The sequence below is a fragment of the Ambystoma mexicanum genome, chromosome 10 (genome assembly GCF_040938575.1).
Source record: "Ambystoma mexicanum isolate Mex_15411 chromosome 10, UKY_AmexF1_1, whole genome shotgun sequence".
NCBI classification, from domain to species: Eukaryota; Metazoa; Chordata; class Amphibia; order Caudata; family Ambystomatidae; genus Ambystoma; species Ambystoma mexicanum.
This window is the reverse complement of record NC_090932.1, coordinates 65,662,142-65,676,237: the sequence shown is the minus strand read 5'-3', so window position 1 is coordinate 65,676,237 and position 14,096 is coordinate 65,662,142. Positions and strand designations below refer to the sequence as shown.

General features: G+C 44.7%; 1 protein-coding gene across 1 annotated transcript in view; it reads left to right on the top strand.

The window, feature by feature from the left end:
* Nucleotides 1–14,096, top strand: part of LOC138492813 (tenascin-X-like) — a 759,772-nt gene that overhangs the window by 731,057 nt on the left and 14,619 nt on the right. The window contains exon 41 of the mRNA XM_069620166.1: nt 3,886–3,965. Within this exon, the coding sequence (XP_069476267.1) occupies nt 3,886–3,965 (80 nt within the window). The remainder of the gene's footprint in view (nt 1–3,885; nt 3,966–14,096) is intronic.

The following is a 14,096-nucleotide window of genomic DNA, read 5'->3' as shown; positions in this document are numbered from 1 at the left end:
CTGGCTAACTACCGCCCCATCTGTCTCACTCCCTTCCTTGTTAAACTTCTGGAGAGGTTGGTCTTCCCCCAACTGCCCAGCACACTGAGCTTGTTGGTTGCCTACACGACCATCTTCCTTTCCTCACTTTCCCCCAAAAGCTCATTGTCTATAGAGCTCTGATCCTCTCTAGGCTGGACTACTGCAACAGCCTGTTTCTAAATTGTCCTGCCTCTACTCTCCGTCCTCTATAACTCATCCAGAACAGGACTGCAAGACTTGTCCTTGGCCTCAAGCACAGAGATCATATATCTCCAGCCCTTAAATCTCTTCATTGGCTACTCTGCGTCGTCCATATGACTTTCTGGGGCATGAGACTGCATTACCTCCAACTCTCTCTTCCTAAACATCTCCCTTCTCGAGCTCTCCACTCATCCACCTCCAACTCTCTGAGGGTCAGTCGCTTTACCAAGCAGAGAATTGAGGGCAGATCTCTTTCTTTGGCTGGGGCCTCTCTCTGTAACAGCCTCCCTGCTTCTCTCAAACTTGAGCAGAACCACCTTCGGTTCCGGCAGAAACTCAACTCGATACATTCCTCTTTGCTACCGCTTTCTCTCTTCCTCTCCCCTGCTGATGACCCGTCTGCTTCATGCACTGGTCACCTGGACACCCTCTGAACTTGGGCCCAGGTACCTGCATGTCCAGTTGCACCTCGCACTACCTCTTGACTCCCCCAGCACTTGTGGTCTGTATCTGTAACCGTACAGTTCCTTCTCTCTGCACTTATGAGCCACCCGTTGGCTGCACTTTCTGATTACCTGCACTGAGCCACCCACTGGCTGCACTTTTTGATTAATAGCACTTTTCCATCCCCCTCGCCCCTTAGCACTTCACCCCTTCCACTTCCCTGCACTTGCACAATCTGAATGACACAAGGCCTAGAAAGATTGTTGTTTTGTCCTCCATCTGTTTCACCCCTTCTTGTCTTATCGCACCTAGAAACACTTGTGTACAGGCGCGTCATAAATTCCATATCATATCATATCTCATCAATCTGTGAAGAATTGCTTGCATCACTTGACTCCAACTCACCTGCTGTTCTCATTCTACTTGATCTCTCCTCTGCTTTTGACACAGTTAACAACGCCATCCTCATAACATGGCTCCATGATATCATTGGTATCTCAAAGCAGGCACTAGACTGGCTGACCTCTTTCCTCACTGACCCTCCCTCATAGGTTATCCTGGATCCTTTCTCCTCACCCCCCTCTATCTCCACTTGTGGCGTTCCCCAGGTCTCTAACCTTTCCCCCTTGGCTCTTTAACATCTATCCCGCCCCTCTTCCTCACCTTATCACCACCTTCTCAACTCACTTCCAGTGTTATGCAGATGACACCCACATACCGCCTGCATCTCTTCTGACTTCCACTCTCATTCCTGATTGCTTGTCTGCCATCCAGTCGTTATGTACGAACAATGATCTCTGTCTCAATACCAGCAAGACTGAGATTCCTCCTATTGGGACTCTGGTTGCTTCTTTCCTCCCTTCAATCTGGCCACCCTCGATGGGCGCTCTCCCCTCTCCTTCCTCTGAAACCATCTTCGGCTCCGCTCCCTCTTTCATTCCTCACATCTTGGACCTTGCCTAGAAGGCCCATTTCCATCTCTACCTCCTCAGGGGCACCCTCCCGTTCCTCACTTTTTCCCGGAAGTTTAATGTCTCCAGAGCTTCGGTACTCACCAGGGTGGACTATTTTAACAGCCTCTTCCTTAATCTACGTTCTTATTCTCTCTGCCCCCTCCAGCTAACCCAGAATAGGGCTGCAAGACTTATCCTTGGCCTTAAGACCAGGGACCAAATCTCTCCAGCCCTAAAATCTCTCCACTGGCTCCCGATTGCTGCAAGGATCAAATTAAAATCCCTCTGCATTATCCATAATGCTGTTTGTGGCCAGGGAACCCGCTATCTGCAACTCTCACCAAATACTCTCCTTCCAGATCGCTCCAATCCTCCGGCTCCAACTCTCGGCTTGTCAGTCGCTTCTTTAAGCAGACAGCGGGCGGGCGTTCCCTTTCCTTGACTGGCTGCCTCCTCTGGAACAGCCTCCCACTTTCTCTCCGTCTTGCATCAATCTCCACAAGTTCCTCAAACACCTCAAGACTTTCCTCTTATCATCCCCCTTCCCTCCCTACCTACTGTGCCAAACCACACAGTCACTGTGATTGGTGGCCTGGACCCGTATGTGTCCTTCTTGGTCCTGGCCTCTTGTCTGATTGCCCGCAGCATCCATGTCCCCTGCACTTGCCTTCGGGCCCCACTTGGCATGTGTTGTCTCACAAGCTTGCAATTTTTCTATGGGCTGGTGACCCCTCTTCCATCTAGCAGTCACTGCCTGGCACTTAGCTGTTGCCTTTGCAACAGGCTCTCTGGCACTTCACCCCTCTGTGGAACCTCTAGCACTTACCCCCTTCTCCGTTCCCCTCTCTCGCTCTCTGCACTTGCATGATCCCAATGTTCACAAGGCCTAGTAGGACCACTTCTATTTTCTGCTCATCTCTGTTATTATATTCCATTGTCTTGCTTCTCCCTTGTTCCCTTCCCTTTGCCCTGTGTTTTGAAACACAAATAAGCGCCTTACAAATAATATATAAATGTGAAAATCTTTGTCACACTATTTTTGTATACATGTCCATTTTATTTATTATTACCGGTTCTGTGGACAGACATGAGAACACTCTTATAAATTGTTGAAAATCAATGATCCTGTAGGTCGCTGTTCAGAGTCGCTTATCGCTTGATGTGCTTTGCACTCCGAAGCAGACTGCGCTAAGAATGGACGTGTGTGGCTGGCTTACATAGCCCAGAGCAGACGTTGGGGGAGGCGAGTGTCCGTGTGCTGCTGCCCACTGGGACCCACTGTGCTTTCTCCCCACCTGTTGCCTCACCCTGGCGTGGTGCAGTTCGTTGCGGTGCAATGCGGTGCAAATGTTCCAGATACCATGCATTCTAGGCTTGGAGACCGGTCCTTCTACGACCACATTGATGCTTCACTGATTTCAGGCAACCGTCTCATGCATGAAGGGGTTGAAATCCAGTGTAAGGGGTGGGGTGTCCACATGTTATGTAACCAGTAATGTCTGGTGGGTCCTATCAGGTGACTATGCACAATTTGGTGCAGATTGGTGAAACGGTGCGCAATTGTATAAGAACCAATGCTTCGTCAAGCCACAAACCCGCAAACAAATTCTTTTGCTGAAATCTGGGGAACAGGGTGGGACATCCAAATGTGATCTAGCCAGTAATGTCTTGCAGATCCGAACAGGTAATTTCACTAAAGCAGAGTTTGGTGCAGATTGGTGAAACGATGTGGAGTTGCATAAGAACAAAAAAAACTTTGCCATGCCACAAACAAGCCCACACATTTTCACTTTTATAAATATAGAAATATGAATTGAAAGTCGCCAATATGTACTTCAGACACGTGGTAATGCTGTCAGTATATCCTATCCTCATAAATGGAATGTCATTGTTGTATTATCTTGGTATATGTTGTTGGCATTTCTCATGTTGTCGAACTTAGAAGATTGTTCTATATTAATTATTTGCAGATTTTTGAATATTGACTCTTCCTGTACAGCAAATGCACCAAATTAACTGTAGTTTAGAGCAAGCATGCTCGGCTCATTTTATGCTTGAATCCTGCACATGGGACTGGTTTACACTAATGCAAGCAGTTTCCATGTACTAAATTGACACTATATAGGGATAACCCTCATGCAAATGTGTGTTGAGGCGCACATGCCGCAAGATGCATAGCTTTCATGGGTCCTGTTGCTTATTACCTGTGGCTACAGAATGCAGCATAAAGAAAGGTTATAACGCCATGTTTACTTGTTCTTTGCAGATAACAGTCGTCTGTACATTTCTTTACAATTGTCTGCAAGTGTTGGTGAAAATCAACAAAAAGTGTACATGTTATCCCAGGTAAGAGCTCTATTCTATGCATTGATAAGCTTTGTGTTTTGAGGACCTCCAAATTGCAATTATATGCTAGATATGGAGGGTGTGGCCGGAGTATGTTGAGTGGCGTGTTGTTATACTATTTTAAAAAGCTGGCCCCTATGCACACAGTATTGAGTGCCGTTTGTGGTACAGGGCCTGTGCCTTACTATTTTTTTTTTTTATTGAATATAGCTCAATAATTCAACTTTTCCAATATTTAAACAAAATTCATTTACATATTAAATACATCACAAACATCAGATAAAATCAAAAATAAAATTGGAATAAAAAGAGACAAAATATGAACAAAACAAACATAAAATCTTTGGAAAGAACCAAATCCTTCTACAAAACTTAGCTAAATATAAAAGAAAAATTGTGACAATTTATGTGCCACATATTGAAGTAATTAATCATAATCATGACTCATTATTTCCACTAAAAGCATAGTACCATAAAGTAAGTCTCTTGATTGCTCAGTCAAAACAATATATCACACATTAATTCTGCACAACCTAAGCACATTTTTAAAACACAAGACCCATCCCAAGTGAGACTTTTCCTATGCATTCAGGTAAGATCACTGAACTTGAAAGCCCTTACAATTCTGATCCAAGTGGAGACACAAAATTCGATTTCAATTTTATAGCCGCTAGAGAATTATGGGTGGCAATACGGATACTTATTGAGTTAGTGGATAATATTACCGACCATTGGGTGTCAGGAGGTATCGCATTAAAATAAGACATGTGCGATTCAAAAAGTTTTCTTTGTAAATCATTTACAGCCGGGCATTCGGTTATAATATGTTTAAGGGTTTCCTTGACTGCCATATCCTGACAGAAAGCACAGTAGTTCTCCTTCCACGGCAACAACCTCCTTCTAACCAAAACATCACGAGTGAGAAATAGGTTGAACCGCAGACGTAAGATAGTTGTTTTTACTTGCGGAGACGGAGATTGGTTTAGGTGTAGAGCCAAAACTTTGAGTCTTTTGTGTTCAAAGGCCAGTACATGAAAATCTTTATACGATAGGCACTCTGTTCTTGTGTTAATCCAATCCGATCTGAAAAATTTTTCTTTTGCTCGAGTTGGATTTACAATGAGGGCTTCCAAAGACAGATCGCCTCTAGCCAGGATATTATAAATATGCAAGACCCAATTTTTAACAAATTAATGTTCAGAGGTCAACATATAGATGGATAATGTGGCAAGTATGTTATCAGGTCTTACAAAAGTCAAGCACTTGCGAAACAAGGCACAAAGCCTCCAATGATATTCCGCACTCAAGGATGTCAGACCCAGTTCATGTCTTAGCCAGGGACCAGGTACGCATTGAGGGAGTTGTAAAACACCTCTCCAATATTTCGCCTCTAACTTGTGCAGAATAATAGGAGATGCATGTTTTTGATCTCAAGGCCATACAATATAGTAAGCAGTACTTTTTGTCTCCAGTAGGTAATTGCGGGCCTGATGGTAAATTTACCAAATTTGTACAGAATGATCTTTGTCTGGGAGATAGCGGACATGATCTTATGGTCTAAGGTCCTGGAGTGTGAGTCAATGGAGGGTGAACCATCAAATAGAATTCCTAGGTAAAGGTGCGTTGGGACCACATCCACTATCCTGTTAATTTTCCACTCAAATTGTGTTCGTCTGGATGGCCTCAGAGTGTAAATGACAACTTGTGTTTTGTTTAAATTAATTATTAGCTCATTTGGGTTCAAATATGCATTTAGAACAGATAGTAATTTCTGCAGGCCTATCAGCGTTTTGGAGACCAACACCAGGTCATCTGCGTACCAAAGGGCTTTAATGCTTATACCATTCATTTTTGGCGAGTCCGAAGCTACCTGAAAAAAGGTCTAACTCACATCATGGATGAAAAAATTAAAAATGGCTGAGGGCAGGACACAGCCCTGTTTCAACCCCCTAAAAGTTGGTATCGCCGCTGATAGTAAGCCAAGCTTAGATAACCGCACCATTATGGTTGTTGACAAATGTAGGGCATAAATAATATTGCACAGTGTTACTGGACAATTAGCCGACTGTAGCTTTTCCATTAATTTAATTCTAGAAACTGAGTCAAAGAATGTATGTAGATCAACAAAAGCAAAGTATAACGGTTGTTTTGTTGATTGGGCCTGAGCCTTTAAGGCATTAAGAGTCAGTAGATTAATAGTCGCTCCTAAACCTGCCACAAACCCAGTCTGACAGGGATCCCGTCGCTTGCAGCTCTCAGTCCAAAGGGAGAAATCTCTCAATACCAGTCGAGCAAAGATCTTCCCTGGAGCGTCGAGCAATGCAATGGGACGATAACTTGCAGGTGATTCCATATCACCCTTCTTACAAATTGGTACAAGTAAGGAGGACTGCCATGAAGTTGGAATTTTTTTGGAGAGAATAATTTGATGGAATACGTTGTTCAGTATCCCGGCCCATCTAGATGAATTCTGTTTAAACATAAAATTGTTTAAACCGTCGGGCCCTGCAGCATGTGAGGATGATGATTTCTTTATAAACTCTTCAATAATTGTAGGCGAACATTCTAGGCTCCAATGGTCTAAAGTTGGAGAGTAGGTGAAGTCAGCATATTTAGTATCTGCATATAATTTCGAGAAATGTTCAAGCCATTGTTTTTCAGATACACCACACAATTGAAGATTGGCTTGCGGTGGATTCGACATGCTGTTAGGCAGCGACCATATTTGGGCAGAATTTTTATTGTTTGCGGAGCATAAAAAGGCTTCACTATCCTGCTGATAGAGAATAGCCTTTCTTGCTCGGCACCAATTTCGGTACTGACATTTAATTTTCCGACTACTACATTCTTGTACACCTAATGGGAGTTTGAATGTAGCTCTTAATTCTTTCGTATAGGTGCATCTTACCTGTTGAAGAGTTTGATCGTTTTGGTATTTATGTTTCAACACGTGGAGGGATCTTCCACTGTACAAAGACCCAAAAGACGGAAGAATATCTGCATAGAAGTCGAGCTTCGAGAGATATAGTCCTTGAGTAGCACAGTTGAGAGCATTTAACGAGGCATCTGACCACTTAATGCGCATTTTAGCAGTGTTCACGTTTAGGACCTGCTTCGACCAAAGTTGTTTTAGCAAGGTATGATCACGTGTTCCCTGCCACACAAAGTTCAGCATATGATGATCACTGATTGATTGGAACAGGATTTCAAATGTAATGGCTCTGTGGAAGAGGCTATCCGAGACAAAGACATAGTCAATGATTGAGTTGGAAGAGCCTCTCTCCCACGTCGTTTTCGGGGGAATATCACCCACAATTGCACCATTGGCCATATGCAGGTTATGATCTCTAATAAAGTTAATCCATCTCATGCTCTCAAGCTTTTGACAATTTGTTTTTGGTCATATGCAGTTAAGGTTTAAGTCCCCTACCATCATTGTGGCATCAATAGACAGGTCACAAGATATCAATTCCAATATCATAGATAGATCTTTGTAAAAAATGTCATCGGTCAGCCCGAGAGGGTTCTGATACAAGTTAATTAGAGCTATTGTTTGAGTAGCACAAGTGATTTTCACTAATTATATTAAATTATTAGGCAATGCCCCCTTAGTCATTTTCAGTCCTTTACTGGTTTTTGCTGCCACCAAAAGGCCAGAATTAGGTGTCCCTCTGGCCGCTGTTAAAGCCGGTAGAAGAATGATATCATGGTCGTCCCATACAGGTGTCATGACAAGGCAAGTTTCATGCAAGGCCACTATATCATACTTGTTGATATTAAGAGGCGAAGACCATTGGAGATGAGAGTGACCTCTAGTGTTCCAAGAAACTAGTGAGTAATTATCTTGAGGACACTCTTTTAATGGTTAAGCTTGATAGGTGGAGGGTTTGGACTGAGAGGGAATTACTACAGGCCCACAGTAAGCACAAGTACACACTGCAGGGCATTTTGAGAGAGAACTTGGGGGTTGGAACTGTTCACAATCTTTGGCCTCAGCTATGAGACATTCCGGATCCTGAGCAATCAAGAAACCTATTTTAAATAGTTCAATTTTTTCTTTCCAAATTGAATTCAAGACTAGCCCAGATTTGATCCATAGACGCACAATTGCAAGATTTTGATCACACACACACATTCGACTCGGTCGATATCACTTGAAGCAATGTCCTGCAGATTGCTCACATCCCCAAAAATGTTTAAAATGTTTAAAATGCTAGTCCTGCACAAATCATATTTTTCATGAGGAGCGTCTCTACATTTAAGAATAAGAGAGTGGCAGTTGGAAAAGGTGTTTCTAGACAATTGGTGGGCGGTTCGTACAGACTCCTTTTTATTTGTAGATTTTAATGAATGATTAACACTTTTCAATATGGCCCCAGATTCAGAACCAAAACCTACTTTCTTCCAGGCACTCGGCAACTCATTAGAGGGATTGGAGTTAGGCTTAGCCCCCATTGTGCTAGTGTTGGAATTAACTAGAGTCTTATTACTATTATAGAAGGGATGATTAGAAACATTCAATGATACCTAAAAAGCAAATAGTATTTTAGCAATGCCGTAGTCAGAACTGGGACTATCCATTTTTGTAGGGGTGCATCTCAGGAAGCCTTCCTCTGCACCATGGAACGCTGAACACCCCCCTTCAAGGGGAGCCTAGGAAAACTCACAAAGGTGGATGCTGCCTGGGACTGTGTCCTTCCTTGTATGTAAGACTGGGCAAGCCTTTGTAATAGGTGACTCGGGCAACCCTCAGATCTCTTTGACATGATTCTTCCTATCCCGAGCGTACAGCAGGCGTTTGGCACGGTCTGATCCAGGGTGGAATTTTTACAGCTGGTTTCCAGGTCTCCAACGCTGCTTTATGCTCCAATCAGGAGCCTCCGAGTTCTTTCTGCCATTCGGATCCCCTGAGTCCCCTAAAGGAAGCTTGAGGCTCTATAAGAGGGCCTGTTTAAATTCCTCTTCCTTTGCAGGTTTTGCTAGGCTGGGATGTAAGGTGGTACAGAGGACAGGCTCACTATTGGAGGTTGTTAAGATTGTTTTGACTAGTTTTAGAAGCATTTTTCACACTTTCGTGTATCTTTATTTTTTTGGTGTTGTTTGCAGTTTTGTTGTCTCTTCTCAAGTTCTTTTGTCTGTTTCTTGTTTGTTCTGGTTTTGTTTAGTTTCTCGATGATAAATAAAAGCAAAACAATAACAAAAACTGTAATTTCCTTTTCTGCCTTAATCCATTTTTTCTTCGATAAAACTTTTAAAGAATAAAAATGATCCAGCCCCTATTCCTTCCCTCAAAACCTCAAAAAAACAGAAGAATATGGTTTACCGCTTTCTATTTTCCGTTGCATATTAATTGTTGTCATCACGTTTGCTGTGATGTTTTGTATTCTGTTTCTGTGTAGAGCATGTGGTATTGTGGTGCATGTTTTGGTCCTTGGGTGCAATTGTCTAAGTGATTCTGATTGCTTGGCCCTCTATTTCTCAAAATGTTCAGTTCTTCTGAAGAGAGGAATAGGATGTAAGGGTACTTAGACGAAGAAGAGCTGGGAGGAGAAGAAAGGCACTGCCTTTTACCTCACAGGAAGAGGAAGCTTCCCCAAAGATTTATGAGGATACTGGGAACTGTGTGTTGTATATTGATGTCGGGTCACAGGAACGGGCCACTCAGCACTGCCGGGCTTCTGAGTAGACAGGAGGAGCGAAGGAATGGGATGTGGAATACGGAGAAGATACAGGAGTGTAAGAGGAAGCAGGGCGCTAGGAGGAGGCCCCATTGAGCAAGGTGGCAGGGGAGTCAGTAATTCTGGTGAGGCCCTCAAAGATGGACGGCCTGTCGTGGAGAAGGGTGGCATGCAGTGGTGCAGGAAGAGGCTATGGGTATGTTACTCTTTTGGCAGTGGGAAGAGTTGCTGCAAGCACCCTTGAGAGATACAGGAGGAAGTTAATTTGTGACTGGGGGCTGTTGCAGAGGAGGACTGGTCTTCATTCAACAGGTCAAGAGTGCAAAGGAGGGGGAGATCCTGAAGGAGGAACATAATGTTGTGGAGGAGCATCAGGGGGAGATCTACCCTGTGGTGGTGCCACAGCAGATGGTGGACCTACCCGAGTGAGAGCGGTGGAGGAGGAATGTGGGGAGCTGGCAGAGGACTAGCCTGACCCAATGCCTGCCATTCAGAGGTGGCAGGGCAAACACAGGAGTCCTGGGAGAAAATATGGCCACCCCTGGGTGTGGCAGTGCTTTGACTTTAAGCTGGGGAAGACTGCAACAGGTGATGCGTGTGTAGTCTTCAGCAAGGTGGCGATATGTGGGAAGAAAGCTAGGACAAAGCAGAGTAGCAAGGGCGCATCTTGTGGACGAGGGGTAAAGAATAACCACATTCTCTGGTGGCACAAAGACATTTCCTGGATGAATGAGTACTGTGCAACCACTGATATCCGTCAGTGACCCTGTTGCCACCGCAGCACCCTCCAGCCATGGAGACATTGTGGGTGCTAGTACCTCCTAGGGCAAGGGTGCTGGCCAAGGTATGCCAATGAGGAGGGAACCCCCACACCAGCCAGGACTGCCAAGCCAGTGCCAGTGGCACCGCCAGATGCATGCAGCGCACGTCCTTGCTGCTGACAGCCCCCGAAATGTGATTGGAAGCATCACTCCACTGGCAGTAGCTGTATTTGAGCATACACTATGGGACAGGGTGATGAGGCATCCATGCACATATTACGTGCATGGCCTGGTGCCTCTCGGCGAGGGGGAGTTGTACTCCATGTCGATTGAGGTTGCTGAGGTGAGACATTTGCTGCAGCACCATCCTACAATGTAGGTGGCTGTGCAGGGGGATGGAATGCGATAGTAATGGGGGAGCAAATATCCGTAAAGGAGACCACCCAGTACTCAGTGTTACCCTTAAATCCAACTCTCCATGAATCACCATGCAAGGTTGAAAGCATGCCCCTCCCCCTGCTGTGTCACGTGTGCATCCTCTCACAAGGCATTTGCCCTAACCATGTTGGACAGGTTCAGCTCCACTAACCATACCAGAGGGACCACCTCACTGACGGACACAATTTACCAGCTAGACCAGCTGGCTGCCTCCTCCAACGTTTGTAGCACAGGGCAGACATTAAACAGCGTCTGCTACTGACACAATGTCAAAAATGCCCCATCTAGAACTCGGATGTCTTGCAGTAATCTGTGATGACATTCCAGTCCAACATGTGAAACAAATAGATCCAACGGGTGGCCACTGAGCTCTTCACGTTGTGCAGTAACACCTTTAGGGCAATTCCAGATGAGGCAGTGCTTTTGGCGTGGTAAACACTGCTGAAATGTGAGCTGATCTCCTGGGCCATAGCAACTATTTCTTTCTACTTTAGGGAGTGACAACCAGATGAAGAAAAGATGCAAAGCATGGGTCATGCATTGCCTTGACATTATTAAGGCAGCAAGGACGTTCGATCCATTGTCTCCAGTTGCTCCACCTCCCTACCTTCTCCGAGATGTCAGCCGCCTGTGGATTCTGCCATTGAATCCTTGCCGTCACCACATTGACCGGTGCGGACCTACACCTCTCCCATTACTCCAGGATCTTTCTTGTCTGGTAGAGGAAGCAAAGCCCCCCAGTGTGCTGTGATGGCCATGTAGTCAATGCTTTGATTACTGGTCTTTACGTCTATTGTATGGTGGATTTTTTGGCCCACAAACGGATGCAGTACCCACTCCAGACTATCCATAACCTCATCATACGATTACGGTACCACCTTACCAGAGAATAAATGGTTCCCGGGCTTGTCCAAATGGTGATCGACTTTTCACATAAAATCTTGGAAGGCAGGGCTTTCCACAAAGGAGTAGGAGAAGAGGTCTATAGTCAACAGTAATAGCCTGCATAGCATCGAGCAGGCACTGTTTCACATGACTTGTGTTATGTGTGTCCCGCCTCAAATGATTGAAAAAGACTGACATTACACAATTGGAGTTTACTGTGATGCATCATTGCGGAACTAAGAAGGGATTGGCGTCCCAAACAATGATACATCTGCAGTATTTTCTGTGTTAATTGTGTGTATTGGTGGTGATATGCTGCTTGTACGATGCATGGGTAAGGTTGCGCTGCAGATGTTTTTTTTCTTCCCATGATTGTGCATGGTGCTGTATCCGACTGCATAGATGTGGTTCTCAAGTTGGTCCCTGCCTTCTCACAGGACACCATTTTCCAGCAAAGTGTGCAAGTGGCAAGATGTGTTTGCTGCTGATTCTGCTGAAGTACTCACACACTTTAGGTTCCTTGTGGGCTCATTCTGGGCAGGATGGTGCTGGCGGTTGTGAGGGTGTTCTAAATGCTGTTTTATGATGTGAGATATTTTCTGTGACAAAAAGGATGTTTCTCAAAGGGTGGTGGGCGTGAGCTTCTATTACCACTTTAGCCTCTGTATCTGTGGTGTAATTCTCATACTCCTCAGGATCAAGGCTTTCCAGCAGCAATGCGCATTCCTGCCTGCATCATAATATTTATTATAATAGATCCACGCAGTCATTGCCTTCATCATCATCACCATCATCATCATCTCTGACTTTTCAGTGGGTGAGGAAGGTGTAGCTACAGACCTGTAACTTTCCAGCTGCTCCCTCTGTTCGAGACACCATGTGTTCTTGTTCCATGATCTGCACCCTTCCCTGTTCTGCCCCTGAGATAGTGGACAGAACTGAAAGAGCAACCCCCTATGTCAGACCTGCTGGATCTTCATCGTCAATGAGCAATACCCGTGCACGTACATGTACTAGTGCATTTACTCCAGAGCAATTTGTGAGAAGAGTGTGGACTTTCAGTTGGATGATACCTTCGACTGACGATGTCCAACTCTGGCATCTGCAACGCACAAAGCAAGTGTTTTTGCAGATGAAAAAAAAGACTTTGACCACCACATAGCTCCCTGCCTCTGGCTCAATTGGGTGTTTCGGACAGGTTGTCCAATGGGTCGTTCATTGACTTAAAGGTATCTCCTGCCTCCCAGAACCTCCGGTAATTCTCTGCTGCTCCTCCCAAGTGTCACCCAATGGTATATGTCTAGTTAACTCCCTTCAAGCGACAGACATTGATTGGTCCTGTCTCCCTGAATCTCTGCTAATTCCTCTCTTAAAAAAATCATGGAAGCATGAGTCTCACTCAAGCTCTCCTCAGGGATTCTCTGCTCCTTCTCTCAAAAGTCAACCGATGGTACATGTCTCGTTCAATCACTTTAGGAGATGAAAACAGAATGGTATCTCCCACTTCCCTGAATCACTGATACATTTGCCCGCACATGTCGCTTGAGGATGCGTCTTGCACATGTTGCGCTTAAGGATTCTCTGCCCCTCCTGCTCCTCCTCCCAAGAATCACCCGATGCACCATCATACAATACCATGCCATACTACATCATACCATACATGCCTGCACATATAGCAAACTACACTAATCCACACCATGCCGTAGTATGCCATATCATATGAAAACAGTGCATTAATATAGCATATGAGACCATACCTACTCATCATATACCAAACCATATCATACCATAATCACTCATAGAAGCCATGCAATAAAGCACATATCATCCCATAATATTTCACGCCTTACCATACCATAGCATCTACAACTAAACAATATAAAACCCATATCACACCATATCATACAATAGCAAACCATACCATGCCATTCTATACTAAATCACACCATCCCATTCAAAACCATACCATACCATACCAGCCCATATCATGCCATACTCTCTCATACCATAGCAGACCATACCATTTCATAATAAGCCGTCCCATACCATGCCACACCATACTTGCTTGACTGATTTATTGAACCTACAGCACTACCTGCTTGCAATACCAATGTGCGGTATACCGTCATTGAAATACCACGTGCTTTCAGAGGGAATTGAGTTGATGTGAGATGAGAATTGCAACAATTAAATGTTGTGTGAGGAAAAGCTTTGTTTGAAGACTTGAAGTAGTGCACGCAGTGAGCTCGGCAGTGAACACCAGGCAGTGTTGTGTGCAGTGGTACAGCTACTGCCATGTCATTTTGCCTCACAAGACATTCAATGACAGATCCCACTGTCATAGGTCTTTACCAACAGTCAGTAAACAT